At 38.6% G+C, this 26,632-nt stretch overlaps 1 protein-coding gene across 2 annotated transcripts; it reads right to left on the bottom strand.

The window, feature by feature from the left end:
* Positions 1 to 26,085, bottom strand: LOC108984821. Of its 2 annotated transcripts, XM_018956923.2 has the most exons (14): positions 25,868 to 26,085; positions 24,765 to 24,887; positions 24,554 to 24,613; positions 24,351 to 24,446; positions 16,019 to 16,129; positions 15,812 to 15,930; positions 15,616 to 15,717; positions 4,773 to 4,889; positions 3,821 to 3,889; positions 3,596 to 3,662; positions 2,771 to 2,824; positions 2,566 to 2,655; positions 1,138 to 1,176; positions 1 to 538 (listed from the first exon to the last, which is right to left on the bottom strand). In XM_018956923.2, the coding sequence occupies exons 1-14, from the start codon at positions 25,880 to 25,882 to the stop codon at positions 419 to 421; spliced, it is 1,182 nt and encodes a 393-aa protein (XP_018812468.1). In that variant the 5' UTR covers positions 25,883 to 26,085; the 3' UTR covers positions 1 to 418. The 2 variants fall into 2 exon arrangements, with proteins under 2 accessions (XP_018812468.1, XP_035551641.1); XM_035695748.1 differs by lacking the exon at positions 25,868 to 26,085 and having other exon boundaries at positions 44 to 538; positions 24,589 to 24,613; positions 24,765 to 24,822.
* Between the last annotated feature and the right edge of the window lie 547 nt (positions 26,086 to 26,632).

Here is a 26,632-nt window from a genome sequence, read left to right as displayed (position 1 = left end):
TAAATAAATAAATAAAAATATCAACTTACAAGAGCCAGTGAAGTTGGCAATGGCAAAGGTTGCTTTTAATTTTGTACAAGAGATTACAAGATTTTCTCTACAAATAAAAGAGTTATAGCTTGATTTCTAACTATTTCTGCTTATAGCAATCAATATAAATATATTTTGCAAAGAATGGCAAACTTACAGGAGTTTAAATATATACGAAGAATGGAAGAATGGAAGTGTAATCCAAACCAAGTCTCAACAAAGGTACATACGTATTCCACGGCCGAAGATCCCAGCATAATCAATATCGACCTATCCTGCCAGTAATACCTGTTTTCCCCCGATCGAGGTCTTTCCTTATCTTTACAACAACAGCTGCGGTGTATTATGTTACATCTTTTACATGAAATTGAAGACCAGCAAAGCAAGATTAAAGGAGACCCTCTTCCACTGGCTGTTGATATGGGTCAATCCAACATTCATCCTCCTCGACAGCTTTTCTCCATCTTTTTCTGAAAACATCTAACTCAGTGTAGGATTGCCTCCTCACCTGCAAAAAAACATGACAATACTCAGTTCAAAAGAACTACTATATTGGAATGCTAACTCTCAATAAAGACGGAGAAATCGTGGCCGGAAGGCATCACATATCAAACAGCCCCTCTCCCTAGTGATCAGGTTAATTACAATGTGCTCAAGAGTCTGGATAGCTATAATCTTTTCCCTTCAAATCAGCTAGACTGGTGAACAACCTCAATTTATGTGTGCCTTCTGTCATGTACTATTTGGGATGGATACTTCACGGACAGGATTCCCTAAGTGGACCTAGTGATTTTCATTCCCAGTGAATTCTCAGCTACAAGCCTTGTTACAAACCCTCTAAGGATTAGCAAAGCCTGTTGCTCACTAAGGGGTACAATATATTGTGTCTTCTGGCTGAAGTATATTATGTTCCATTATTCTTCATACTGCCATCAGCACATACTAGTAACAGTCATTCATTATCTAAGACGGGCAGTTTTAAAAGATATCAGAGCATCATCAATCCAAACAAGACGAAGGCGACTTCAACAGGCATTTTAACCTGCCAAGGGAGCTAGAAAATAGATTTAACTATTTTTATTTTGCTTAAAAAGAGTCAAAACTTACATCAGCTCTATGATCTTTTACACGAGTGTTAGATGAGGCCTGCAACACAAAGACAATTAAGTTTTCAGATTATAAATAATAAAAAAAATTAGGAAATCAATGTTTCTGTGCTAGTTATATTCTTTTTGATTTTGGAAGTCTGGCCATGTGGGATGAATTTTTCGCATTGATGAACATTAATTGGCAATTAATAACCTAAAACCACAAATCAGTATTCACATTATACAATTTTAGAAATTGAACAATATTATTCACTCATATTGCTTTGGACGGCACACCAAGGACAGATAAAATCCTTTTATGAATGAAATCCTAGAATTATGAAGCACAAAATCACATAGCTGATGATATTTAAGGAATCAGTCAATGCTCATTTAATAAGTGTTCAATTGGATGCTTAATAGCATGCAGTTTATGCTCTTCCTATAAGACGTATTGGCATTTTCACATCAGCTTTCTAGCACAAATCCTTTTAGCGAATGGTGAAAAGAGGTTAAAAAAGGCAAAAGAATCTGAGATGTGATAGATGCAAGTAAACTACACGATAAAGACTACAAAGGATTTGATACTAGATGGTGGCTATAATATAATCAGTAATTAATGCAATGCATTATGCTTTACAGAAAACTTGTTTACAGAAATAATGAACTTGATGACACAGATGGGGGTAATATATTTAACATGCAAAGGCAGTAACTTATCTTCTGATACAACTTTGTACATGACAAGTCAGTGCTCGTGTGGAGTAAAAAAAGTGTACAAAATGAAGCTCGAATTTTGCACTTTGAACTGTAAGCAATTCTACAATCTTAGTATAGAAAGGCAGAAAAAAAAAAGGAAGAAGAAAAGGCATGTTGCTGACTATAATTCGTTGAAAATTTATCAAGGCAATACTAAGATAGTTGGGATTAGTTGACTGCAGTTAAGTATCATTATATTTTTTCCAGGGAGGGAATCCAATTGCATAACAGAGCAGCACACAGGTAGAACTTATCCACCTCTGAAAAAATTCGCCATTAACTTTAACAGCCCATGTAACATTGAAATAAGGGTCCAAGTTTCACTAAGTAGTCTATGGATGTAAATGAGAATGTAGTAGCTCATATGAGTAAATACAATTAACCCCCTTCTTTTGTTTTCATGCACAAGGTCACTAGTTGTAGCATCCATGGAAATAAACTCTAATATGCCTGGGATATCATTAAGCTATTAGGAAAGAAGAAAACCTATAATCAAACCCACCAAAACTCTTGCAACAAGAACTACTTGCCCACCCTTATACAAGAATGTAGACTACAAGACAAGTGACACAATCACAAGCGTAACAAACCCTACAACATTCGAAACATAAGAGGGACAGTTCATATGTTCAAAACATAACGAAAACCTAAAGCATTAGTAAGTGATAAGAGATTTCTTGAATCTAACCTCATTTTTATCAATGCCTCCAAGTGTTGGACGACCATAATGAACTATGTACTCAGCATCCACAACGCCAACATTTTTGGTTCGATCACCCTGCTTGTGGAGGAAGAAAAGGTTTCATGCAACAAATCTGGGGCAAGGAGATCTTTAAGAGAGAGAGAGAGAGAGAGAGAGAGAGAGAGAGGATAAATAATAACAAGGAGCTTGCCTGTGCACAATAACCAAGCTGCATGTCCAGGCCCCAGGCATGGATCAAGTCGTTCTGTAAAAATGTTATTGACCAAGGAATCTAGATGAGTTGGAGAATTAGATCACAAGTTCTAATCTCTCTCTCTCTCAGGTAATTAAAATCTCATTATAAGCACAAAGGATGCAATCCAAGTCCAACGAGATGTGTACTAGACCCTTTCCATCCGTCATCTCCTTGTACTTCAATGAATATCGTGGATTACTCAGTTTGACCCAAATAGTATATATATCCTCTACTAAATTGGCCAGCCTAAGTACAACGGTAGCTACCTTCAACCCCTTCCCCTATGGTCGCCTAACCAAAAAAAGGAAAAAAAAAAAAAGAAAAAAGAAAAAGAGAGGGTTGATGGAATGGGTCAGGTGCGGATAGAAATGGAAAGCCAAAGCAGTTCCCACAGATGGGAACAACAGGAGTTCTATAAAATAATTAAATGTTACTGGTAGCGCACAGTTAAAGCAGCTTGTTTCCAAGCTCCTTCAATCGGGAGATCAAAATGAATGCTATCCACACTGTATTTGTTTTACTACTTTACAGAGTTAAGCTGCGGTGCTTAAGTAATAGCTATACAAGTTTGCCAGTATCATTTCTGTACTGGTCTATAGTTGGGCTCTTTTAATTATTGGGAAGTCTCTCCTTATCCAAGTTTGAGACTCTACTTTAAAATGTTTCTATTTCATGTCAGTTTCAGCACATCTTATAGAAATAACTCAAACTATTGATTAAAGAGAACCCTCTGCATATTTTGTAAACTTATTTCGTCATAAATGAAGTAATATGTCACACCTGGATCATATACCATACACACCGCCAGGCAGCTTTCGAAAAAACAGGTGCCATCATTTCTATCCATCTGCAAGAATGACTTTTATCTTAGTTTCGTACAAAACCTTCAACTATTGTAAGAATGTTGACACAAGAATAGGAACTTCTGTCCCTTCTTTAGAAATTAAGTAAGCTATTACATTCAATATGAACAAAACCAGATACTTCTAGGATGTGAAATTTTACCCAGTGCATGGAGGAGCAGTACTGCTGCCATCACAACCTTTCCCACCATTACCAGGCTTGTAAGTTCTTCTGCAGAAACACGGGCCAAAAGCATATACAACATTAAAACCAAATAAAGCCACTGTTTTCAGGCCTACTTAATCTAAATCATATTGTTAAGAAAAATTACTAACAGTGAGCAAATATAGGAACCAAATGTGGCAGCTTCAATAAAGCAACTAACATTCCAGATGCCTTATAAATGTCATACATACCCATCTAAAAGACAGTTGAGAATAAGTCAACAGCAGCTGAGAATATAAGTCAACAGCTTTGGAGACATTTCCAGTACTTTTTCTATGCCATTCTTTGAACTTTTAAAATAAGGACACATTCTTTGGGAGATATCTCTAATTACAGACCTGACCTAATTAAAGATCCTCTTGTTGAAATAAGGACACATTCTTTGGGCTCCACAGAGGAAACAGAAAAAGTTGAGGCAGACTTCTATACTTAGTCAGATATTGAATTATGATCCTCTAGCTGAATGAGGTTCTAATATTGGTCATCTTATATAAATGCGGTCAGGTTTTAGTGTTGGTAGCATGATGAACAGATAGCAACTGCAATCAGCTGTTCTTAAAGTATGATTTTTTTTTTTTTTTTTTTTAAATTAAAAGAATTGAAGGTATTACCTCCATCCCCTATTGTGTCCCTAGAGTTGGAACTCTACCACTCCGTTTGTAGTTTCAATAGAAAGAGAGAATAATTACCCTTGGGCTTTTAACATTTCATAAGGGAACAAATTTCCAGATAAAGAGAAAGAGCGCAAAGAAAATTTAAGCCCTTGACTTTTTGAATGAGAAACAAAGCATGGGACAAAAAAATGGCAAAAGGGATATATGGAAATGAGAAAGTAAAAGAAAAACGAAGAAGTTAAAATTAAAACATAAGAATAATCCTACAAGAGAACCTGTGCACTTTTGATCTCCTCCCACGAGCAGTAATTTGATGATGCACCTCTGATTTGTTACGATCAAGTGCTGGCTGTGATATCTCAAGACCTTCACTTTTAATGATAGAGACATATCTAGTAATTTCAAGAGTACAAAGAATATCAAGTATAAGCATTTCTCCAAATATATCATAAAATGCATGTAACTAAAAGTTAAGTTGCCAACCCTTGTTTAAGCCAATGGTGCCCTTGAGTGAAAAGGTCAAATAGAGCCTACTCATAAAGCAAAAAGTGAAATGTGGACCAAATAAAATAACATTGCAAGGAACCAAATTTTTAAAATTAGATGGGGGAGTTGACTTCGATAGTTATTTTAGATTTATTCCCTTTCCATCAAATATTTGGAGGGGAAAAATTTTCATCAAAAATATTTTCCAAAATACACACACAAATCTCACTTTGAATACCATAAAAAAAGATATTGCTTCTTATTATAAGACTGATTGAGGAAAACATTTGGAGGAAAAGAAAAATACAGTTCACAGGTTTGGTTCGAGTGGTACGTACCATTGCAACCCATTTTATTTAGGTTCATTATAGGGCTTTTTAAAGTTCAACTTTCAGGAGGCAAAGATCATATGATTAATTATTCATAACGTTTTAAAGTTGTTGTAAAGTTGTCTTCTCAAAAATGATGATCGTAACATCACATAACATTGTGACACAGCTTGACTTACTATTATCAACGAAATTTTAGCATTTGGGTTACAACTTCTCTTAAGAACTTATTCAAAAAACTCTTACAAAAAAAGAACTTACATAATGTTGATTAAGAATCTAAGGTTTTTTTTTTTGTTTTTGGTTTCTTTCTCATCCTGATCTTGATTGTGATTGATGGGATAGGAGACCCAGGCCCATAAGAATTCAGCGTCCAGAGATTCCCAAAGTCCAACCAAGAAAGGAAGGTCAGACCTAGGAATGGCGGCAACTGATGGTATAGAAGGCCAAGGTCTAATTGAGTCTTGGGATGAAAAGTAGGCAAAGAAATTTGCCCAGAAGGAAGGCCTTTAAGGAGAACATTTTTGAAAGAGAACCTGAATACCTCTATTGTTTTTTTGATAGGTACTAATACCTTTATTGTGGAAATAAAGGGGATGAAAGCATAGAGACAGAAGATAACAGCCATCACAAGGTCTAAGAGTAAGAGCTCCAGGAAAAAGCGGCCATATCAGTAGCTGAAGTTGCACATCAAGAACGTAATGGTGGCAGATAGAATGTTCAGGTATCAGTAGATCGAATCATACATACACATCAAGGAGAATATTTTAGAAGATTCACAGCACGTCTATCAAGAGGCATGAATAAGAAAGGAGAGGACGGGACTGATCGATGTATTTAGATAAAAAAAGAGGAGAAAGGTGAATAAGAGAGAACTTCTATTCAACCAGGTGAATAGTCGGAAAACCTCTGCCGGTAGGCAATTTGTTGACACAGGCATAATTTGCCAAACCATGACCATCAGCACAACTGTACCCTACTCATTCACCCATTCCCATACTCCAAGTGGCATTGTGGATAAGAGCAAAGCATTGGATCATTAATTGATAACCTGAGCACTTTCAAGCATCATCAGCAATAGTTGGCATCACACCGGAAGATGGCCCATGAGCAGGATTAACAACGACCAAGTTGAGTAATTCATAACATTTTAATTACTTATTAAGAAAAAAGGTACCAAACATATTTACAATTTGAAGTTGTGTACATGTCATGCGTTATGCATGCCAATGTCTCATTTGATAATCCTCCAAATGGCTAATGTTGAATAATGAGATCATGTAGGGCATGTTTGGACAGGCAAAGAATTCTCAAAATTCTAAAAAAATTTCATAATTTCATTCTCAAACATCACTCAAACACAAAACACCATTCAATTCAAATTTTCAACTTTTTTATCTAATCATTACCTAATCATTATCCAAATACAAACACTAATTAAACTTTTACAAACTTCAAAACAAACACAAAACTCAATAAAACTTTTACAAACTTGAAACAAAAATAATATTAAAAAATAATACTTAAACAATTTTTTAACTTCATAATGTTTTTATTCAACTTTCTCTCTCCTTTCCCAAAACCCAATACAACATCTTCACTCAAACTATTTCACTATTATTCACAAAATTCTGAAATATTCTAAGTGTCCAAACATGCCCTAACTCACTTATAAGAATAAATGAGTGATATATGATCAGAAGTTATATGACTTTATAGAAAGATTGTAACATCTTGACTCTCGATTGCACTCAAAAAGTAAATTTTCATGAATTACCTAGCAAGCCTTGATCATTATAAGAAAGTGTACTCTGGAAGAAAGAAACATTTTTAGAAAAGTCAAATATCCAACTGCAATTTCTAGACAATTTTTTTTTTTTGGTAAAATAAATTTTTATTGAATCAAATGAATAGGAGTTGCCCAAGTACACACAAAGCACACGAGGAAACACCTAGTTAAGCATTAGGTGAAATAGAAACAAGAAAATCATGAAAAATAGCTCCATTGAAATTGACAATAGACGCCCATAAAAATAAAGCATTGAAAAAAAAAATCTTCGGAGTCCTTACAATGATCACTCCCTATCTTCAAAGCTCCGATCATTCCTCTCCAGCCAAATGCACCACATCATACATAAGAGAACCGTCTTCCATACTGCTGTGATTTGGGAATTACCCTAAAGCTCTCCAACTAGGCAAGAGATCCACCAGCCTCTCAGGCATTGCCCATGCAAGTCCAGTCCTACTGAAAATATCATCACAAAAGGGTCCTAGCCACCTTGCAATGAAGTAATAAATGGTCCACAGAGTCACTACTTCGTTCACACATACAGCTCCAATCAACAATAATAATCTGCCGCTTCCTTAGTTATACATGATCGGGATTTTTCCGAGAAAAGCGGTCAAACCGAAGAAAGCAACCTTACGAGGCAACTTACTCCTCCAGATACCCTTCTATGGGAAAGGTATACAATGCTGGCCCGTCATAGCCTTGAAAAAAGACTGAACAGAGAATTTCCCACTCCTGGATTAAGTCCAAATCATTATCCGCCACAACACTACCAAGACTCGGTACAGCAGGCTGAAAACTTTTGTAATAGCACCCATCTCCCAATCTTGATCTGCTCTGAAAAACTAACATTCTACTACAACGAAACACTAGAACTTTCCCAAAGCTTTGCCACCGAAACGTCTTGTTCGTGTGTAATAATATAGAGCCGGGAATGCAACCTAGAGAGTGCAATCACCACACCAAGTATCATGCCAAAATCTAATCCTGGAGCCATCACCAACCGAAAATCTGAGATGTATAACAAAAAGTCCCTAGCTAGATCTTATTGTTTTCCACAAACTCCACCATGTGCACCCTGAACTTTGTTGGAGCACCAAACCCCCAAAACACTCTCATACTTAAAATCAATTACAGCCCTCCACAATGCCTCCCCTTCTTTGTGATACTGCTAAAGTCACTTCCCAAGAAGAGCCTTGTTGAAAACTCTCAAGTTTCTAATCGCCAACCCATCGCAAGAAATTGGTAGCAAACCTTATCCAAGCTTACCAAGCAGAACATGGTCTCATCCCTAATTCCTCACGAGAAGACTTCCCAAAATATGGATACAATTTGCCCTGTCTGCAGTAAAGGGAACAAGGATAGGAAATATGTAGGGAGGTTAGAATGAGTACTTAAAATCAAATTGATTCTAACTACTTCTGAAAAGTATATCCTTTTCCAACTTACCAGACTTCATTTGATCTTCTCAATCACCTCAGCCCAAATTTTCTTCACCTTATATGCAGCACCCAAGGGAATTCTCTTTGTTTTTATTTTTTTTTTTTTATGACGGGGGAACCACCCCACAGCAGAGCCCTTATCACCCATGGAACCTAAACCCCTAGGAGACTAACACATCAACCCACCGCCATGGCCTCCCACTTAAATCAAAGTTCGATCCAAGGGAGAATCGAACATGTGATGTGGGGCTCATGCACAAAAGTTCACCCTTACCACTTGGGCTACCCACAAGTGGGTACCTTGCAACACCCAAGGGAATTCTAAGGTAAATTGGGCAAAGGAGATACATTGCATCCTAAGATTATCACCAAGCTCTATATGTTATGAACATTGCCCACCGAGATCAGTTCAGACTTATCAATATTCACTTTTAGGCTAGAAACCACTTCAAAGCAAAGTAGTAAAGCGTCCACTGAAAACCCAAAAAGAAATCCCCCTTCACTATGACTCTAGCATCCTCATATGAGCCATCCATAATAATAACATATAGAAATGTGGACAACGGATCCCTTGCTTAGCCACGGGAACTGTTGTAGAAACCAAACGCAAAGTCATTCACAAGGACAGAGAAACGAGATGTGGAAACAAAATGCATATCCATGTGCACCATCTATCCCCAAAGCCGCACCTTCCAAGTAAATAATACAAAAATACCCAATTTATAGTAAGCTATATCCATATCCAACTTGCATGAAATTCCTAGCTCTCTTGATTTTATTCTACTTTCCAAGCATTCATTAGCAATAAGCACCGAATCCAATATTTGTCTTCCCTTGACAAAGGTATTTTGAGGCTTTGAAATAATGTTCTCAATTATCGTACTCATTAAATTGACCAAAAATTTGGACATGATCTTATACGCTTCATTCACAAGACTAATGAGGCAAATCCTTCACATCCGAAGCCCTGGGCCACTTACGATTGAGTGCAATGAAAGTCACGGTTGAGTGCGAAAAACTCCATGGAATATCCATTTGGTCCTCAAGCTCAATCTTTAGCCATCCAACTCACCATTCGATGAAGCTTCTCTTGTTCAACCAGTCTTTTCAATCAATTGGCACTGCTGGAGATCAATAGACTCAATGGCTAAAACATCAAGCTTATGTCTCCATCCAAATTGTTTCGAAAGAAGACAAGCCTAATAGTGGTAAATTTGGCCCTTTATCACGGAATGATCAGAAAGTACAAGACCATCAATGTGGCGCAACTCAATGGCATTGTTCCTCTAATGTGAGCTGGTTACACAATGGAAGAACTTTGTGTACTTATCCCTTCCCTTAGCCTAAGAGCATGAGATTTTTGTCTCCAAGGTATCTCCTCCATCAAAGTCACCTTTCTGAGCTCTAAGGCAATTTGGCTTATCCTTGGAACCTCCTCATCAGAAAGAGCTCCAATCTCCTCCTTGCCTTCTATATCTTGCAACTCTTCAAATAGAGACTTCTTATGGCTATCTACATATCAAAAATCTTGCACATTCCTTATCTTCAAATCATTCTTCATAGCTCTTAGTTTGGCTACTAACATGAAACTATAAGTGTCATAAATTGATATGATGAACACCAATGTTACAATGCCATCTAGTTTACGACACATTTTCAAACTTGAAATATCTATGACACATGTGAATGCCACCACAATCCAACATAATAAGAAAATGATCCGAACTTGAGGTAGTCTCATATGGCACAACTAGAGAAAATGTGCCCCTCAAGAAGATGAAACCAAAAATTTGTGCAATCTAGCAAAACCCAATTATTAGACCATGTGAATAAAAGAAAAGCTCTAAAAAGTCGTCCATAGCTGAACTAAGACGAGACTCCCCTGATCTCTCTCACTCAAAAATCAAGTGACATTAAAATCTCCACCAATACACGAAGGCATATCCCACAAATAATGCAAGCCAACAATCTCAACCTGCAAGTCTCCTTTTGCTATCCAAATTTGGCACATATTTACCAGCAAAATCCCACACAAAACCATCCCTAATGTTCTCCCCAAAATGGAATGCCCTTCGCCACTAGTCAGCATTCTCCCTAAAGAAACGATGGCACCCTCACCAGAGTTGAGTATAACGCCGAGGCTTGAGGGAGATGTAGGGTTTGCCAGAATGGATCAACAGGGAGTGACGCTCCAATTCTTGCCAGCGAAACAATGGCACCCACATTGGAGATGAAGGCAATTTGTGGGTTTGCCGCCAACCCAAAACCTCCAATGGTGACCATGGCCTCACCACTCATGACAAAGAGAACCAATTTGTCGTTATCTCTTCAGGCATCTTGTGACAATAACAAGGGTGTTGTTGAGGAGGTACAACATTTGAATGCAAGGGATGGTGTGGAGGAAACTTTGGGCTTGTCGTGGAGCCTTGCGAGGAGGAATGTTTAGGGCCTGATGTACAGTTGAGAGCTGAGTCTGGAGAAGATGTTCCTTTGATATCTCTTCCTCCGTTAGCTGGTTCATCATCAAATTGGGTTCTGCAAAAGGTTAACGAAATACAACAGTGTGTGTGGATTACATATGGAGGATTTGACAACCAATTCACAGCACTACTCACTCCTATTGAGGCGGGTCACGTACTTGAAACAAAATCAAGATTTAAGAAGAGCAAGGTGTTAAAGTGTCTTACTTGGGCAATCAACTACGACGCTGAGGGAGGCAGTTCAAGTCGAGGGAGGACTAGAGAGGGCAGGAGTGTAGTTAGGGGTGTAGTATGTAGAATGTAGCTTCTAAGGGAGTTACGGGTGGTGTCTTAGTTTTGTGGAAACAAGGGGTTGGGGTAGTTACGGTGATTTGCTTTGTTGTGGGGAGGAACGTTTTGTCCCAATCGGGCTTGGTGTATATTGGATGGCCTTACTAGTCATTAGGGGTACTCTATTATGGGCTAAATGTTCTCTCTTGCATACACCCAATGTACTTGGTTACACCAATTGATATTAATTAATTTTTACCTTTTTAAAAAAAAACAAATCATCCCCAACATTCTTGAAAGCACATGCAACCAAGTAATCTCCCCCCATACACCCCTCTAGAAACTCCACGACCCTCTTATCCCAAATTATAAGTACCCTACCCGAAGCCCCCTTAGAGCCAAGATGGGTCCATCCCATTATGAACATCCCGAAAAGCTACGAATGATGCTACTATCAATGAACTTCAACTCTGCTTCTTACAAACAAACGATATCAACCTTCCATAGCATAGTAAGTTTTTTACACAGAGTCACTTATTAAAGTTGTTCAGCCTCCAAACATTCCATGTAAGAATATTCGGCTTTATAAAGAAATGTTTGTCGCCCTCCCCTTAGTCCTACCTATGCTTATGGCTCCCCTCCTTCGCATCATAATTTATCAGCATGTGTCTCTTTAATTCCCTCTATCTTTTATATGCTAATCTTGAAAGATGGAAATGACCCGCCTCAAAGGCAATGAGAAGCCCCTAAATTGTTCTTCAATACTCTCACATGAAACCCCAACACAAACTTGGATCTCTTTCACTTTTTGTAACACCCACTCCAAAGAGAAACTAGCCAAACTCAAACTTGGTGGCAGAGAGGATAAAGGAACAGGATCATCCCTGGCCTCTTCCCTCCCTCGCATTCTAAATCCTACAATGTCCCTTTCCATTGGAACAAACTGCATATCCATTGGCGCGTCTAATCCACCATCCATTTGCATCAGGTCCGCCCCTGCCGAAGGACTCAACTCGAAAGAGTTGCCCTCCAAATTCAGTTCCAAATTATTGCCATCCGTAATCTCAAAAAATAGTGCCAACTTGGGGTACGTGAGGAGGACAAAATTCCATCAACACCTCTCTAGCAGCCACAAGACAGGAAACAACCTCGTCAGCAGCTCCAAAAGGTCCATCCCAAGACTTCTCAGCCTCATTTACACTCCTACAGTCTATTAACTGTCAGACCAAAACTTTGAAGATCAGGAACGCTCTCTAGATGATCCTAAAAGTTTCTTCTTCAATACCTTTTATTGCTGGGCTATAGCTATAGGCTTTAATTGGCACCACAATTTTCATGATTTACTTGTATCAACCTCTAGCTCCTAATTAGTTGCATTCAATACAAGAAGTTACTTGAAAGCAAATTTGAATCTCTCCGTACACCTTGCGATTCACGTGGGTGAACAGTGAAGCGAGGAACCCTAACTCAACCAACCCGCCGCCACCCCTCACCCATCATCAATCGGAGTGTGATATCTCACCTCAGTCATAGACGAGGCCGGCAGGTCCCGGTGTCCTCACTGAGGACCGTCTGGCGTCAGTCCTTGCTGGCAAATGGATCTTTCGCTTCATCTCTGTCAAAGGTGTCGTACTGTCGCCGTGCACTTTCAACACCGCCACAGACTCGGAAGACGGACTCCAGCAAGTCCGTTGTGAGGCATCCGACATCAGTTCTTTGCCAGCGATTGGGAGTATTCTGCTGTTTTTTCGTTACTTCCTCCGGCGAACTGTGACCTGAACCTTTGCATTAGCCATCGTTACAAACGTGTTTGACAGACTCTGGCGACCCCATTGTGGGACCTCCGAGTTGATCATCCTCCGGCGACTAAAAGTTTCCGTTATCTCAGTTAAGGGGTTCTATTTTTACCAACCTAGTGCACCTTTGGGCTTTGTTTTCCCAACCTGATAACTCCAGCCACCTTCCCGCACTACTTTTACTCAACAGAATGATGCATTTCAGTGTGGGATGCCCCTGCATCTGAAGTCGAAGGTTTGATCAGTATGGGTCAACTGGTGCACTTTTGGGTGGAATCGAAGGCTTTGGAGCTTTTGCTAGAATCATGGAGATGGTCATTAAAAATTGTGGAAAGGAGCAGAAGGGTGTGGAGATTTGTAGTGATGGGTCGCAGTGGTCTAAAATGGCCACGATGGAAGCAGTATTACAAGCAAGAAAAAATTTGAATTTCACAAAACACTTGCGTGAAGGCAACAACAGAACATTCATGGCTCAAAGATGCTCCAACAAGCATGGTAGGTTCCTAATGTCAATGGACAGCTTTTGCTGTCCATAATCCTTCCTTTATTCTTATTTCCTTATTTTCACCTTTCTTTAATTTACTTAGGCTTGTATAGTTACCATATTGTCACCGAATATGGTGGAGGTCGGCGGAGTGTTGTAGTCATTCCTAAAGGGTATGAAGGTCTGGGTTGAGAGAAATTTGCTGTGAAATTACGCAAAGCTACAGATATGCTTTTTGCTGATGGGTCAAAGAAGAAAAACCAAAAGAAGAATGAGAACATCAACTTGGAGGTGAATCATAAAGACCCAAGTACATCCACGGTGGTGAGGCAATCATATGCGGCAGCTCTGAAGACCGGTCATGATTCGGGGGTTCATAGTAAGGGGAATGATGTTAGTGGTTTGCAGATCACGCCTCAAAACTAGCTTGTCGCGATGCATAATTCTTTAAAGGAGATGGAAACCCAACTTGTCGAATTGAAGGCAGCAATAGCTTTTTTGTCTACGAAAATAGATCGGCTTTCAATTAGAGGCAATAGGGTTGTAAGGAACAAGATTAAGATAGGCTCGAATCCTTTAAACTCAGATAAAGGAAAACGGAAAATCGGATCTAGCCCTGTTCCTATAACCAGATCCAGAAGAGTATGGCGGGTCAAAAGGAAGTCTGGGTTATTTGAAGTGGGTTCTACGTCCGGTATCGGTGTAAAGACATCTGTAATAGAATGTCATTCGCCTCAGATGACTTCTGTACCCAAAGAAACTATGGCTCCCTCGTCAGAGTTGAAGGAAAATAGTGCCATACCATTGGTGAAGGGACCCGCTGAAGTTGCACATAAAGGGTCACCAGAGGTGAAGGAACTTGATGTCATACCATTTGAGAGAACTAATAAAGTTGCTGAGGAGGTACGGGATTTGAATATGGATTTGGCATTGGTGCCTTGTGTAAAAGGATCCCTAGGGTCGAGAGTGCAGCTGGATACTGTGTCTGAGGATATTGTGGCTCCATTGGTCTCTCTTTCTCCAATAGCATATTGGATTCTGCCTAAAGTTAATAAAATTCAACAGTTTATGAGAATTTCACATGGAGAATGTGAAGACCAATTTAAAGAACTAATTACTGCCATCGAGGCAAGCCACGTGCTTGAAATCAAATCAATTTCAAGAAAAGTAGGGAGTTACATCGTCTTTCTTCGGCAATCAACTACGACACTAAGGGTGGTAGCTCAACTAGGGAGAAGTCTAAAGGGAGGGAGGGCATTGTGAAGACGGCAAACAAGGGGCTGGGGTGGGGTTTTTGGGCAAAGTTTTAGTTCTACGGGAAGCAAGGGGCTGGGGTCGGGGTTGATGTATTTTGAGTTGTTTTTTACGGGCTTTTTGGGTTATTAGGGGTTTTTTATTATGGTCAAGCTGTTCTCTTGTATACATCAGTGTACTTGGTTACTCCTTTGATATATATATATATATATATATATATAATATTTTTACTTATCAAAAAAGAAAAGATTAGTTGCATTCTCTTGTATGCAATCTACATACTTAGGCTATGCTTATTTAGCATATCATAAATATTTGTTTTACCCAGCAAAAAAGCTTGTCACAGTAAAAATCTGTCATCTTTGGCCACTATTTGTCTTCTTGCTAGAACAAGGAAAACTTTTTTTTCATCATAAGTAATAGAACAAGTAAAACTAGTTTTACAAATTCTAAGATCAACAATCACAGGTACAACCACAATTATGATCAAGTAACAGAACTTCTAAGATCAGGTTTCAGTTATTAATATTTTCTATACATGATTACCAATCAAAAAGAATATTTTCTATACATAATTTAATTTACTATTAGGACATTTGCTGCATTTGTGGCATTCAGATTCTTCATTAGAGTTATATAAAAGATTGAAAACAAAAAAGAAAAATAACTGGTCAAATGTATCAACAGAATCTTATTGCAGGATAAGATATGGAAACTGATGACACTAGCCATTTGGAAACTTCAAATTAAAACATTTTTCCGTTTATAATAGTTTGCAGCTAATGTACCGTTCAGGGTGGAACTCTTCAACTCCTAGGTCCTCGTCCCAAAGGAAGATGTAACCATACTCGGCAACTATTTCAGGATGTAAGAACCGCTTGGCAAACCACCTAATAATCATCAAAACCAAGCTCCAGCAAGCCACATTAGAATAATATTTCTTAGTTAGAAATGATTATTAGAGTGGAAGGCTAAATTAATTACCATTTAGTTTGATTGACTGCAGAAATGTGAATGACATGATCACTCCATTCAAAATCCCTCCATTCATTAAGAACACCATCATAATGGAAAAGCATCACAACAAAATTGCTTGATAGAAACTGCAGTACGGGGGGTATAAAGAGCAATCAACCACAAGATCAAACAATAAAAATTGCAAAATAAACATCCAGGAGTTCAGTTAAGTACCTTTTTCACCATTCTATTCACAAGATCTTTTTGCTTTATCCCAACTGCCACAGCAAATAAATTACTCGTGGAACTCATATTAGTCTGTTGAATATCTCTGTAATAAGTTGCCTGTTTAAACAACATATACATCCATACAAAAAACTTTAAAAAAATGTTGAATATTAATAATGAGGTAACAATAACAGCCATAATTAAAGCATTGCTTGCATGTATCCGGTCTGAAGTGTGACATTAACCAAGGAAAATGAAGCAGGATGTTAATAATAACTAAACAACCATCTATGCCTTCAGTCATTGCATTCACAATTGTTCATACTTGGTATGCCTTACACGAAAAAGGTTTATTTTAATGTAATAATAACTAAGCAACCAACTATGCCTTCAGTCATTTCTTTCACAGTTGTCTTTATATTTTCAATATTTCATGAGCATAGATTCACTATCTTCTTTGTTTTTAAATATATAAGTAATAGATAAATTTTATAAATACGATTGGAATAGGCATAGCCCGTGTACACATGAAGTATACAAAAGAACATCTAAATACATTTTATGAACGGTAAATTAAAGACAAAAAGTCATGCACATTGTTCCCATTTAGTACAATAGCTGAAAACCAAAGCAGTAAAGTGTGTACAAAAATATTATGCAGCTCCGCCGTTGTGCGCTCCTTGTCTTCAAAACATCGTTCATTCCTTTCCGACCAAAGACACCACATAATGCACAATGGGATCATCTTCCACACTACCGCCATTTGGGGACAGCCTTGGATCATTTTCAGCAGCCGAATAGATCCACCACCCTCAATGGCATTACCCAAGCAATATCAACCCTTCTAAAGATCTCATCCCACAGCACCCTTGCCACCTCACAGTGCAATAAGAGATGATCCACTAATTCTCCGCTTTTTTTACACATAGCACCAATCCATCACAACACATCTTCTCTTCCTCAAATTATCAGTGGTTAAAATCTTCCCAATAGCAGCAATCCATACAAAGAAAGCTACTTTAGAAGGTACACAAGACCTCCAAACATTCTTCCAAGGGAAGGGAGTGTTAGCTTGTGCTGTCAAATATTTTGTAACACACCCTGACTATACATTTCTTACTATCATTGAGCCTACATTGCATTCTATCTCGTTGTGCCGTGAGGTGTCCCATGGAGTATATCAATCTGAAAAAATCTGACACGGTGGACAATTCCCAATCATGAAAGTCCCTATTAAAAAGGATATGCCATTGGTAAGAGCCATGAGAAGATACCCACAAATCCGCCATTGAAGCATCCCTATTAGTAGCAATACGATGGAGGGCTGGGAAAACCCTATCTAGAGCGCAATCTCCCCACCACACATCCTGCCAAAACCTGATTCTAGTATCCTCTCTGGCCATAAAACGAATATGTTTTTCAAAGCATGGCCATCCCTTATAAATTTCCATAATCCCACACCATAACCCCTCCTCACTCCATTGGAGCACCAACCGCCCCAAGCACTTTCGTGTCTAGCATCAATAACCTCCTTCCACAACGACTCCCCCTCCAAGTGGTATCTCCATAACCATTTCCCCAATAAAACTGTATTGAATGTTCTCAAATTGCATATTCTCAAGCCCCCATTCGAGACTGGGGAGCATACCAAGATGGTATTTCTTTTCCTCCCCCATGGCCCCTCATAAGAATGTCTGGAAGAGTTTCTCAATCCTACTCGCCACCCCTGCCGGCAAAGGTAACAAAGATAAGAAATAGGTGAGAAGATTAGTTAGGGTACTCTTTATTAAAGTGAGATGACCCCATTTCGATAAATACACCATTTTCCAACCCACCAACCTCTTCTCTACCTTCTCCACTATCCCATCCCAAATAGCTCTAGTCTTAAACTTTGCACCCAACGGAAGACCCAAATATTTCATAGGCAACAAAGACACCTTACAATCCAGAAAGTTTGCTAAGTTATTAATGTTGGGCACCACGCCCACCGCAACCATCTCAGACTTACCAAGATTCATCATAAGTCCCGACACTGCTTCAAAACATAACAATAGTGCTCAAAGCGATTGAATCTTACTATGGTTCGCTTCACAAAAAAGTAATGTATCATCTGCAAATAAAAGATGTGAGATGATAATAGAGTCATTCGTGCCATTAGCCACCTAGAACCCAGATAGGAACCCTCCTCTAGGCGCGGCTTTCACCATCTAGCCAAGTGCCTCCATGACTATAAAAAATAGAATAGGAGATAAGGGATCTCCATGCCTCAAACCACGAGAACTGTAAAAAAAACCAGGAGTGCCGTTGACTAGTACTGAGAAGCGGGCAATGGAGACACAATGTCGTATTCACGAGATCCACCTGTTGCCAAAGCCACACCTCCCAAGCAAATATAATAGAAACTCTCAATTCACATGATCATAAGCCTTTTCCATGTCAGGCTTGCAAAGAATGCCTGAAGCTCCCTCATGCATTATGTGATCCAAGCACTCATTTGCAATAAAAACCGAGTCAAGGATTTTCTCTCACGAATAAATGTGTTTTGAGGCTTGGGAATAATTTGTTCTAACACTGGACTTAATCGACTAGCAAGAACCTTCAAGATGATCTTGTATACCCCACTCACCAAGCTTTAGGATGAAAATCATCAATTGTCTTAGCCCTATGTTTCTTTGAAATGAGAGCAATGAACATCGCATTAAGACATTTTTCAAACTTTTTAAAAGAGTAAAATTCAGAGTAAAATTCATGGAAAACCTGCAACATATCCCCTTTCACAATGTCCCAACATTTTTGAAAAAATCCCATCAAAAAACCATCTGGAACCGACGCTTTGTCTTTGGCCATACCGATAATGACCTTATAAATTTCATCTTCATCAAAAGGTCTCTCCAAGTAGCTTGCACTCTGTGAATCAATCACCTCAAACAACAAATCATCAAGCTTCGGCCTCCGGTTCCGTGATAAGGTTCTAGTAATACTACCCATTTTCTAACTCAAAGGGAGAATAAATCACTTGAGTACTTATGTGAAGTGTCTCGATAACATTGCAACGATGATGTGAATTAGCCACTTTATGGAAAAACTTCATACATTTATCACCTTCTTTTAGCCCAAGGGCCATGGATTTTGTCTCCATGAAGTCTCCTCCCCCCTCTCCAAATTAGTCACAACCGAACTCTTCCTCAATAATACCTCCTCCGAGATGTCTCCCATCAATACATTTTCCTCTAACTCCTGTAACTCCTCCAAAAGGGTAGTCTTTTGGTTTTCGATGTTGCCAAAAACTCCAAATTCCACTTCTTTAGGTCCTGCTTCAAGGCCTTAAGCTTACCTGCAAGAAAAAAACTGGGAGTACCTTCAAATTGATATCATGACCACCAAGTACACACCCTCTCTTCAAAACCATCAGCTGCTAGCCACATATTTTCAAATTGGAAGTAACAGCAACCCCCATGAATGCCTCCACAATCTAGCAGAATTGGTAAGTGATCTGAGTTAACTCGAGGCAACCTCTTCTAATATAACTCCGAATAATGAGCCTCTCATGAATGAGAGACAAGGAATCTATCCAATCTCGACCAACCCTGACTATTTGACCAAGTGAATTCACCCCTACCAAGTGGGAGGTCCAAGTAAAAAATAAACTTTGAGAAATCCTCCATAGCCACAGGATTACAATAATTTCCCGATCTCTCACTGGGATATTCGGTACTATTAAAGTCTCTACCCATACACCACGGCACTTCCCATAGAGAATATAAGCCCGCCAACTCCTCCCATATCTTGTCACCAACCCCATTCGGCCCATAAATGCCTGCAAAAGCCCACTCCCACCTGTCAACAACATTTTTAAAACAACTAGCAACTGAGTAGTCTCCAACACACTCCTCGACCACTTCAACTACTCTTTTATCTCACATTCACAACACACCGACTAAAACTCCCAAAGAGGCTAAGTAAGACCAGTCCACATACGGGCACTCCCATAAACTAAGAACAATACATCTATCAATAAATTCCATCTTTGTTTCCTGAAAACACAACACATCAACCTTCCACATCTGCAATAACGATTTTATACGAAGGTGTTTATTGTGATCATTAAGCCCGTACATTCCAAGATCGAATCTTAGGCTTCACAGAAACAAAGCGTACCCCTCCCTTTCGGTCTATCCCAACCACCACTCCCTTTCGGTCTACCCAACCACCACTCCCTTCCTTGGCGTCGTAGTTAATAGAACAAGTAAGTATTTTAAGTTCTCTGTCTCGCTTTGTGGTTGACTTCATTCGACTATCTTCAATTGCTACAAGAAGAGCCCTAAACTGTTCTTCAAAGCCTACACAAGAAACCCTAACACAAGCTTGTAGATCCTCCACCTTTTTAAACACCCACTCTGATGTACACCTCACTGAATTAAGATTGGGTGGGAGTGTGCACAGAGGGGTTGGTTCAGCCCCAAAAAGGTACTCACTGTCACAAATAGCCAACTGTAATGCCATCTCGGAACTCACTGAGCCTGAATTTGTGAATGCCATCTCAGAACTGTCGCTAGGAACCTGAGAACTAACTCTATCAAAAACCCCAGTAAAATCTGATGAATTCACTATCTTCTTGCATAATCTCATAAGTTATATTGGTACATCTACACTAGAAGATCTCAAAAGTGGCATGAAGAAGGATACAACTGCCTTGCTACATCATTCTCCACTTTCTTCATGCCTTATTTTGGACAAACATTTTTTTTTATAAGTAATAATATTATGTATATATATCAATAGGAGTAACCAAGTACACTAGACGTATACAAAAAAAACACCTAGCCCATACAAGAAAGCCCATAATGACCCAAAAGCCCATGAAAACCTACCCAAAATACACCAAACCCGAATTGGAAAACTATCATTACACCTCCCTGACCCCATCACCTAGATTCCTTAAAAATAATCCTCAACCCGAACATCACAAAGCCCTCCCTTTACCCTTCCCTCGACTTGAGCTACCTCCCTTAGTATCGTAGTTGATTGCCCATGAAAGATTCTTCAACTCCTTGCTTTTCTTAAACTTAGATTTGGTTTCAAGCACGTGGCTCGACTCGATTGTAGTGAATAGTATTTTAAATTGGTCTTCATATTCTCCTTGTTCTCCATATGAAAGTCCCAAGGTTTGTAGAAACCCGTTATCTTTATTCAGAATCCAATCAGATGTTGAACCCGCTATATCGTTGATTGGAGGAAGAGAAACCAAGGGAACAACATTATCCCCAGCCACAGTACTCGACTGCGCTCCTGACTCTAAACCTTCCCCCACACGGGGCACCAACGCCAATTCTGAACCTTCCCCCCCACACGAGGCACCAATGACAAATCCTTCCTGCGCAATGGTTGCTTAACATCTATATGGTTGTTGTCCCCTCCATCTGTTACCATTGCAAATTCCTCCCCTCCATCAACATTGTGTGTATTAGCTCCACCCCTCGACGATCTTTGCCGTGCTGCTTCCTCAAGAGGGGAAGCACTACCTTCTGTTGCCCCGTTTGCATCTTCTAAAAGAGGCTCAACTGTATCTTCCAAAATACTCGAGACCTTGGAGGGACCCCCGTCTTCAACTACAAATGAACCCTGGACAAAAGGACCAACTTCATCTGCAACTGGTGCCTGCGACCCTACAGCTCCCTCAGAAGGCATAGTGACATTGGCATGAACAAAGATGTCAGCGTCCAATGACCCAATCGTCGACACACCCTTTGCCTGCACACTTTTCGGCACACTTGGTAGCACACTTGTACCCACAACATCAAAGGTCCAGCCCCTTATCCACTTTAATCATTAAATCTCTTACATAATCCATAACTCCCTTCAATTGGGATTTGACATCCCACAAGACTCCCTCCAACTCACCCAATGTCACCTGAGATCTTTTGTCTCCTACAAGTGCATTGCCCTTTCTTTCTACTGCTGAGCTTATCTCAGCCTGACTACCCGCCAATGACCTCAACATCGCTGTGTACGAAGCACCTTTGAATGAGGAAGGCCTTCCCACTGTTTTTCCATCAACAAACTCCCCACTTCTAGTAGTGGCTTTGGATTCAGTGACACTTAGAATGGATTGCAGAAAGCCTTTCCATCCAAATGACATCTACGCCCTCCGGAATCACCAACAAACATTTCCTCCTTCCATTTCGGAATTTAGAGAGCTGCAGAAAACTACCCATTGCATTAACATGATGTTGAATGCTAAAAACTTCATTACCCATCCTTAACTCTCTGAAGAAACCTTCATAGCAGTTAAGTTCTAAACAATCCTCAATCCCCTTAGCCACCCACGAAGCTTTTGGACAAACATAATGAGGCATAATGCACAACAGCCACACTTGTCAGGAGTGCAATGTAACGCTCCAATAGAAGGCACAATCACATGGTCTATACTCCAAAAGGACTAGTAAATGATATAATTCGAGCCTCATTGGAACCTTATAAAGAGCAAAAACTTTTCTTTTCCAAGCAATATGAGATCTCATACACTACCTACCCTTATCTTTATCATATAGGGTGTCACCATTTGTAACGCCCCAATAAAAGACCCAAACCACATGACCTATACTTCAAAAGGATTAGTCAATGATATAATTGAAGCCTCATTGGAACATTATAAAGAGCAAGAACTTCTTAGTCCCAAACAATATAAGATCTCATACACCACCTACCCTTATCTTTATCATATAGGGTGTCACAATTTCCCCCCTTTAAATTCCCGACATCCTAGTCAGGCTTGTCTTTCGTAGGTGACATAGCTCAAGTCTCACATTTCTGGTTGAGATAGGCTCTAATACCATTTGTAACGCCCCAATAGAAGGCCCAAACCATATGGCCTATACTCCAAAATGAGTCAATAATATAATTGAAGTCCCATTAGAACTTTATAAAGAGCAATAAATTCTCATTCCCAAGCAATGCGGGATCTCATACACCACCTACCATTATCTTTATCATATAGGGTGTCACATGCAATGACTGTGCCTTCGAAGACAGAGAGAGATGACTAGAAGAGATTAGATTATTGTTTGTTAGAACTATGTTTCTCTGGGCCAATGCTGTAGATTTTAATGGCCTAGATTTTCATGATTTTCTTGTTTCCCTACCTTCTTCTTAGATAGGTTTAACTCATACCTAGGCTAAGCCTATTCTTATTAATATAATATAATCGTTTACCTATAAAAAAAATTCAAATATTATTTTACACATTACTTATCCAAAAAAAAAAAAAAACTGTAAGTCTTTTGGTCAAAAGGGAAGTAACATATATGTCTCTACTGTAAAAAACAAACCATTGGCAAATCAAAACCAAGGAATGAGAACAAGAGAGTCAACAACTTTGAAGCACTCAAAAGATTTAAAGAATGGGCAAAGAACACTGCACCATACACATGATTGTCCTAAACTGAATGGACAGAAAAAAATAATCTAAAGTTGGTAGAAATATCAGAATAAATTTTGATAAGAAAACAAAATCTCCAGGGTAGTAAGAAATGGTGAAAAAACTTTCATACGTGACAGCCTCATTTAGGATAAGAGCATGTGGCAAAAGTTGAAGCAAGCTCTAAGAAAAAAATAGAAACAGAGATTGGCCATATGCATTGAAGAGAGAAAAAGATCCAAGTCCAATAGACAATCTTATTTGTCCTCTTCCTTCTGTCTTCTTTTCTCTCTCTCTACGTTTGCTATTTCTTCACTAATGGCTCCACTCAAACACCTTTTAAGGATCATTTATCATCATGTTTCTTTTTTTTTTTATAAGTATTTATCATCATGTTTCTAATTTTATAATGACGTCATATAACTAAAATTCACATTTTTTACAAGTTCAGTTGAAATTACATTGACCGCACTTATCCTAGATTTGGAGGGCGTAATTTCAAAAATAGGTCTACAACTCTGAAACAGCACCACTTATTTTTCCAAACTGCAGTGGTCAATGTTACACAGTGTTCTTCGTTATTATTTCAAACAAGTGCCTAAATTAGACCTCAATGTCTTTTTGGATGCGTTGGCTTAAGTAAACTGCTCTGTGAGATACAACTTGGCTGGAACCTATGGCCAATGTGAATGAGCAGAAAACTTAATGTTAACGACAGCATTGCTTGATGCCAAATGGAAATAAAATACACATAAAAAGGCCAAATTAAATCCCACATGTGCTCAAAAATTTCAGGAAAAAATCAATAAAGTTTTCTCAAATCGAGCGTAAACTGAATAATCCTAAAATTTTCCTCAAAACTCAAGGATGATTACTTGAAATTTGATGGAAGAATAAAACTCCCATACCCTCCCCCTTTACCTTTGGAGTGCCCCATAATGCTCGCATTTCCAAGTCAGAAGTCTTGGAAACAATACCTTCAGGTAATGCTTCACTTCCATGAGGTCTGCAATTATTCTAAATAAATGAAAAAAAAAACAAAATAAGCAACAAATCCCAGCAACTTTATATGAGAGAAAAGATGCCGAACAACAAATGTAAAATCTTTGGGATGAAGAAAAAACCCCGCATTTGCTGAATTTGGAATTCTGCAACCTACCACCTATTTCCCATAATGATAATTTCTGCACAATAGGGGAGAAAAATGTTTGAAGATTTAAACCATAAAATATCAATTTACCAAAAATAATTGTTGAATTACTCCTGTTGTGCATTACTCCAGTATCAAAACTTCAAAAGCATAAATTAGATACTGGAGTAAATAAATATAGCTACCTCTTTGTAATTAGGAGCTACGAATGCACTCCCTATAAAGAACACAAGACAAAGCAAAGTTGCTGTGGGGAAAATACTACAAAGGCATGATCTCCGACCATTCGGATCTGCAAATACAGTTACCTGGGAAGAAATGGAAAGTGTAAGCCTCAAGAAGACTTTTTTTTCCTATCGGTAAACCTCAAGAAGATAAGTTGCTAAATAATCAATATGTTCGGACAAGGCTACCAAGAAAATGAATGATTGAGCAAAATTTTACCAAATTGCAAGTCAAGCAAAGAGCTGGCAACAGTTGTTTACCCAAAAGAACAACACATGGTACCATGCAATGTAAAGATCGGCATGCTTATGAAGAAGGAAAAAGTTACACAGATCAATTTCTTTAAGAGTATCGTGAGTCTTTCTCATTCAATTCTTTAAAAATCACCACTTATTTAGTTGGAGTTCTTAATGTAGCATCATTAACATCCAGAAGGCGGCTTATCTCAATGCGACAGCTATTAAATGCAACGAAATACAATGGAGATAGCAACTCGAAGCATTGTTTAATATCTACTAAGGTTTAACGAAGACGTGAAGCAGAAAAAATGGGGGAGAACTCGAGCACCATTTACAGGTCTGTAACAACCAAAAAACATGGCCTTTAGTATGGGCTATTGCATAAATCCCCTCGAATTTTCAGCATAATGAATCTTGAAACAGCACGGCTCATATAAATACAGATTAAATCCCCACATGCCACCACCCCCGCATGTACACCACCGTGAAAAGGGCTAGAGTTGCTAATAAGCAACAGAGAAAATGAGCCAACATCTTCAAAGACCATCACCTCATCAAGGTGCACCAAATTTGAAACCAACATAAAAAAAAAATACATAAATAGATGATTTTAGGCCTGGAGGTAGGGTTCAACGGGGAAGCAAAAAAGGATAAATGTACGAAGCAAATCCAGGCCGACAGCTGAGTTTGGGTTGTAGTTTTTGCTTTCTCATACTAGTGTCTTCTGTTTTGGTCAAAACAGAGCAAGACGACAGGGAAAAAGAACAGTAGAAAAGATAAAACAAAAATTGAAGAAGGGGAAGGAGGTGGAAGAGGATGCTTACACAATCAAACTTCATATTCCATGAAACTCAAAAGCATCCAGTGAGACACAGAGACAGAGAGACACAGAGAGAGAGATTACGAAGGAACAACGTTGTGTGTTGGCTCTAACATCGGCGTAAGGACCACGTCGATGAGAGACAGAGAACCAAAAAATATGGGAATCTTCGAGGGAGAGAGAGAGAGAATGAGAGGGAGACAGAGAGAGAGGGAGATATAAATTATAATAATAAAAAAAGGGGTCGTGGGACTGAACTAGGAGACGAAAGAATCCGAACAACACGGGGCGAACGTGGAAAAAACACTTCCCATCGTCAGTTACAAATGCTAAAAACAAATGGTGCGGTTCGGAAATGCCCTCCCACGATTCCCCCCATTTATCATTTCCTTATCGCTTTTTATTTTTATTGTTCTTACTCTGTCGCTCCACTCGTATTGCTCAGTATTTTTTTAATATATTTAAATATTTTTTAACAATAAAATAATATATCAATATATTTAAAATTATTTCTTTAATCATTAAATAAAAAATAATAATATATTTTAACCAACAATCAAATGGAATATCAAAATGGAGAGATAAAATAATTTTTTCTTTTATTTTCGATTTGCATATAAAAATTTTTTTTCATTTAATATTATTTTATTTTATTATTATAATTTTTTTAAATTTTTAATATAATAATAATATTAAAAATATATTTTTTTTAATTTTTAATTTTTATCTAAATTATTTTATTTCATCTCATCTATTTTCTAAATTTAAA

This window comes from Juglans regia, chromosome 11, assembly GCF_001411555.2.
Source record: "Juglans regia cultivar Chandler chromosome 11, Walnut 2.0, whole genome shotgun sequence".
In the NCBI taxonomy this organism is placed as follows: domain Eukaryota; kingdom Viridiplantae; phylum Streptophyta; class Magnoliopsida; order Fagales; family Juglandaceae; genus Juglans; species Juglans regia.
Note: the sequence above shows the minus strand (reverse complement) of the source record. Positions and strands in the feature narration are given on the sequence as shown.

Bases quoted from the DNA above. Each gene is read 5' to 3' on its own strand.
- LOC108984821 (XM_018956923.2), bottom strand. The intron at 16,130-24,350 runs GTAAAGGGGGAG...TTGTTTAAACAG, and splicing joins CATTATGGGGCACTCCAAAG to GCAACTTATTACAGAGATAT. The intron at 3,663-3,820 runs GTAAAATTTCAC...TCATTCTTGCAG, and splicing joins ACTGCTCCTCCATGCACTGG to ATGGATAGAAATGATGGCAC.